At 34.2% G+C, this 5,601-nt stretch overlaps 1 protein-coding gene across 1 annotated transcript in view; it reads left to right on the forward strand.

Annotated features, from left to right (window-relative positions):
• LOC106114741 (uncharacterized) overlaps positions 1-2,359 on the forward strand; it is a 9,263-nt gene extending 6,904 nt beyond the window's left edge. Inside the window, exons 10-11 of the mRNA XM_013308058.1 lie at positions 419-498; positions 1,246-2,359. Of these exons, the coding sequence (XP_013163512.1) occupies positions 419-498; positions 1,246-2,128 (963 nt within the window). The 3' untranslated portion in view covers positions 2,129-2,359. The remainder of the gene's footprint in view (positions 1-418; positions 499-1,245) is intronic.
• Positions 2,360-5,601: the final 3,242 nt, after the last annotated feature.

Here is a 5,601-nt window from a genome sequence, read left to right on the forward strand (position 1 = left end):
TAGTATTACGCGTTTAAGAGGTAGATAAAGATTGGGGGTCTTAGTATTACGCGTTTAAGAGGTAGATAAAGATTGGGGGTCTTAGTAGTACGCGTTTAAGAGGTAGATAAAAACTAGGGGTCTTAGGATTAAAGTTTTCGGGTAGATAAAGATATCGAAGTCTTAGTTTTATACTTTTAGAGCTTATATAAAAACTGGGGATCTTATTAAATATTATAATTTTTGGATAGATAAAGACTTGCGGTCTCAGTTTTATGGTTTCAGGGAGTAAATAAAGAATGGGTTACGGCAACTTTTATGGGGTGCCTAGATTTTTTTCAATCAGTTACATATAGAACTAGAAATGTAATAACTAAACATACAATTAGGATTGGTATATATGTTAATAAAAATATATAAATATATATATTGTTGGCAGGAACCGGATTTCTTCAAGAAACATATTGTTGAACGAGATACTGACCTTGAACGAAAAGACTGTAATGATCCTTATACATTGTAAGTGAAGTTATTTAATTTATTTCAGAGTGCCAATAGCCTAATGGTTAAGGGTACGGATTTCCGATCATGAGGTCGGGGGTTCGAATCCCGATATTCGACTATTGGAAACCATAACACAAGATATGCTTAGTTGGAGACAAGAAATATTAGTGAATTAACAAATATCTGCTATCTGTTTAAAAAAAACATCATCAGCTCACTGTACTCCACTTAGGGTAGAATCTACCCTAAGTGAGAGTATGTGATAGTGAATGCTGGTCCAGTGCAAGACTTCACACATTTGACTTTCTTCATAGAGATATTTGTTTGAAAATTTCTAGAGACGATAGTTTAGTAATTTCGACTTATATTCTGAATTTTAAAATACGATTTATCGTATACTAGCTATCGCCCGCGATTACGTTCGCGTGAAATTAAAAATTTGGTAGTCTATGTGTTCTTCCAGACTATGTTCTATATGTATGACAAATTTCATCGAGATCCATACAGCAGTTCTGGAAATACCTTCTAACAAACATCTAAACATTCGCATTTATAATATTAGTAAGATGTATGTTTGTTAGAAGGTATCTCCAGAACGATTGCATAAATCTTGCTGAAATTTAACATAGATGTAGAACATAGTCTGGAAGAACACAGACTTCTAAGTTTTTTTTTAATTCCGCGCAGACGGAATCGCGGGCGATAGCTTGTTTAATATCAACGTGATCGTAGCGAAAATTGTGGAATATTAAATAATTTCAGCACAGACAGTGATTCAGATGACACAACGACGGATGAGAACTGTACAGCATATTTAACAAAGAAGAGACAAGAAAAAGAGAAGAAGACAAAAAAGAGAAAACAGGAAGATGGTAGTGGGGACGCGGATGTGAATAAAGATGTACCATCCTGCTCTAAATCTAGAAAAACAGATGAGACGAAAGATGGTGATAAAAAGAAAGACAAGAGTAAAAAGGACAGCGATTCAGAAGATAGTGCAGGAGCTGTCGAAAACGGAAGCTATGAAGGTTCAAAGGAACATAAAGTGAATGGTAAAAAGAAGAGTAAGAGAATAGAAGATAGAGATAAGAAAGAATCAGAAAATGAAGTTAACGATGGTGCTAGTACATCTTGGGAAAGATCTAGACATGTCAGAGGTTTTATATGTTTGAGAAGGAATAGAGATCCAGAGGAAGATGAGAATCCAATCCATAGAGCTTTATATGTCAATTTTAATACGCCTAATGTTGAACCTAGACCCAATTTTCCGTCTGTATTTTCAGATCAGATAACATTTTTAAATCCAACCGGTAGATTACAAACTGTCGCGTTAGTAACGGATACGTCTGTCAGACAGTTTGGTAGGGCTGATGGTGAAAACATTACGTATGTGAATTTCGGTCCTAACGGTCCTGTTAGGTTTGAAGGTGTATCACCAGCTAGACCAGCAAGATCTAATTTAAGATCATTGTCGATGGTTGGATATACAAATATAACTGATAGGAGTTTAGTACATTTGGCGACTGCAGCGCCTTTCTTGGAGTTTGTAGATTTTAGAGGTACGAGAGTGACGGCTGAAGGTGTTCAACAGTTTTTATTAGAGCGACCAGATTGTAAGGTATTGTATGGTAATATTGATGATTGAATAATCAGTACTCAGAGTGAGATAATCTGTACTAAATTTAAGTGATTATTTGATTTTTTAGTATGAAAACTCATTGAGCAATAATTGAGTGTGCTAATAAGTTTTTTTTTTTTAAATCGTGAATATGAATTTTATCTCAGTTACGTGATAAATGAACGTTAAATTGTGGATTGGATTATTTTTTAATATATCCATATTTATGAAGTCGAATTGTGAATTGATTGCTTTAGTATGTAAATGTAATGTTTCCAGAAATATGTACATTTTTTTTTATTTATCTATTGTCAAAAAAGTTTTGAATTGTATGAAAAAATATTTGGGTATTTTTTTTTAAATCCATTAAATCTTGTATTTATTAGTATCGAATCAAAGACTTTTCACTATAGACAAACCATTTTAATATTTCTGGGTAAAATACTTTGAACTTTTTTTATATAATATTAGTTACCTATATTTTACAATAACTAATTACCTTTTCACAATTTTTGATAAAAAAAAAACAAACGTCAAATTTCGTTACGGCCGCCATGTTTGACGTTTGACGTATTTATTTAATTCGATTGAAATGCCAATTGTAATTTATTATTTACGTAGTGTATTATATAATTAGCTCTCAAATTAAATTTTTACATAATAAAAACATATAGGCTTAAAGGAAGTTATCAAATCTTGTTAATTTAATTACAAGAAAAACAGACTGATTCACACTGAATCCCTTACAAGGTAACCTACACGTTTGAAAGTAATATTGTACTGTATCCTTGCTCCGTACACACAACAGTTTAACAGTGGTAGAGCCCGCTTTAACATCTTCGCACGAATTGGCCCAGCTCGTCCGGTGAAATACCACGACCACACAGAAGACAGCAAAGCAATGGAAGCAATTCCGCGTTTCGTCTGATGAATGTGCGTCCCATGCATCCTCTCATCCGGAAAGTCCACTTCCACTTCCCATCCTTTCCTTATAAGAAAAAGGGTGGGAAGGGAAATGGGACTAAATAAGGCCTCCGGGACGCACACTCATCAGACTGTACGCGGCATTGCTTTCACTTGACGCCTGTCTTCTGTGTGGTCGTGATATTTCACCGGGCGAGCCAATTCGTGCGAAGATGTTAAAGCGGGTTATACCACTGTTACATTTATAATCTTACTAATATTATAATATGTTTGGATGGATGTTTGTTTGAATATATCCCGGGAACGTTTCAACGGATCTCGTTGAAATTTCGCATATATGTAGAGAATGATCTGGAAGAACACATAGGCTACTTGTTTTTTTAATTCCGGGCGGACGGAGTAGAGGGCGACAACTAGTGTATTATAAGCGATTAAAATCTCCGGGTTTTGAAGATTTATGTTGCCTTGTGTTGGATACATAACTCGGTCACAATGAAATTGACATATGTATGTACAAATTCATACCGAAAATGTCTCAAAATGTTTAAAATGTGTACGTGTTCATATTGCGACAAAAGAATCTTGCCATATTAAACTAAGTTATGAAAAGAATGTTCCAGAAAACTCAAAAATTGTAATAAACTTACTAATATTATAAATGCGAATGTTTAGATGGATCGATGTTTGAATGTCCAGAACGTCTGAACGGATCTCAATGAAATTTTGCATACATGTAGAACATAGTCTGGAAGAACGCATAAGACTACTAATTATGTTTTACGGACAGAGTCGCGGGCGACTGCTAGTTTTTAAAAACTTCAACAAACTTCCTAGGCTTTTTTATACTAATAAAATTGTATTCAACAAAAAGAAATGAAAATGTCTATCCCTTTGATGGGACAAAGTTACGGAAATTAAAAATATGACATTCGAGAAATTTCTGGAATATTTTTTTTTACAGTTGGCAATCCTGTACCTTGTATTTTTCTTTAGGTTACTATTACTGTAATTTTTATTTAAAAGGCTGGTAAATATTTGTAAACTATAATATGTTTATATTAATTAAAATGTAGACATTTAATTCTAATATATTAAAATATTATTCATCACAAAGATCTTTCATTTACCTAGTTATATGGGAATTGTCGAACTTGAATAAGTGAAAATCCATCATCAGCTCACTACACGTCCCCACCGAGAGGCTCGGAGCCTACCCTAAGTTAAGAGTGATTGGGCCATAGTCAACCACGCTGGTCAAGTGCGGGTTGACTTCACACATATCTTTAAATTTCTCAGATATGTGCAGCATCACGATGTTTTCCTTCACCGTAACAACATAGGATAAATGTACATATGTAAATCAGAAATCGAAAAAAATATTGGTACACGGCGGGATTCGAACCCAGGACCTGCAGATTGCAAGAATCTTATTACAAGACCGATTTTAGATAGTTCACAGATATTCGTTGCGTGGTCCGACACTATGACAACCGTACATTAAGTACAACATTAATCCTCATACTAAATTAATTAGATATTTTATAGGCGTCAGATGTCAAACTAATCTATCCTAAATAGACACACTGTAGAAAGATATTCGTCGCAATATTTTTTTAATTTATCTTTAAAATTAAAAAAAAGAAATACCACGACCACACAGAAGACAGGCGTCAAGTGGAAGCAATTCCGCGTTTTGTCTGATGTGTGTGCGTCCCGGAGGCCTAATTTACTCCTCTTTCCCTTCCCATCCTTTTTCTTATTAGGAAAAGATGGGAAGTGGAAGTGGACTTTCCGGATGAGAGGATGCATGGAAAGGGAAATTATTTTTTCTTTCTGTGCATCCTCTCCTCCGTCGATTAAAGGTAGGCAACGCATATGCAATTGCGTATGTCTATGGGCAAAGGTTACTTCGCTGTTTCAACGATTTCAGGTGGCCGCTCGCTCGTTTGCCACGTTATGTTATTAAAAAAAAGGTTTCTACTCGATATATTTTAATTAATACCTTGTATAGATTAAAATAAATTGATAATTAGTACATAAAGAAAGCAAACTATAAAACTATATTAATTGATTCGTTAGTTTGTTGAATGTTAGGTTTTTTTATACAACTATTTGTGTACAGTTTTCGACCAGTTCAGATATGAAAGTCGTTTTATTTATTTTATTTTATTTATTTCATTATATAACATGTCCTTATACACCGGTAAGTAATCTTACTTATATACGAATGTTTAGATGTATGTTAGAAGATATCTCTAGAACGACTGCAATGGATCACGCGGGAATTTGTCATAGATGTAGAACATAGTCTGGAAGAACATATAGGCTATTTATTAAGTTTTTTTTAAATCCCACGCCACGAGCAACAGCTTGTAAATAATAAATATGTAAAGTTTTTAAAGATTTCCCCCATTTGCTGTCTTTTTTTTTAAAGATACGGATGATTATAGCAAATACCTTCTTTAAATTTTATCTATCTGTCCGCAAAGCGTTTGTTTCGGGTAAACGGAACGGGTGGACCGATTTTGACGTTTAACAGGAAGGTAGTTGTACGCGGCCATGTTATAATTAGTTTG

The sequence above is a fragment of the Papilio xuthus genome, unplaced genomic scaffold (assembly GCF_000836235.2).
Source record: "Papilio xuthus unplaced genomic scaffold, Pxut_1.1 DF828037.1, whole genome shotgun sequence".
Classification (NCBI taxonomy): domain Eukaryota; kingdom Metazoa; phylum Arthropoda; class Insecta; order Lepidoptera; family Papilionidae; genus Papilio; species Papilio xuthus.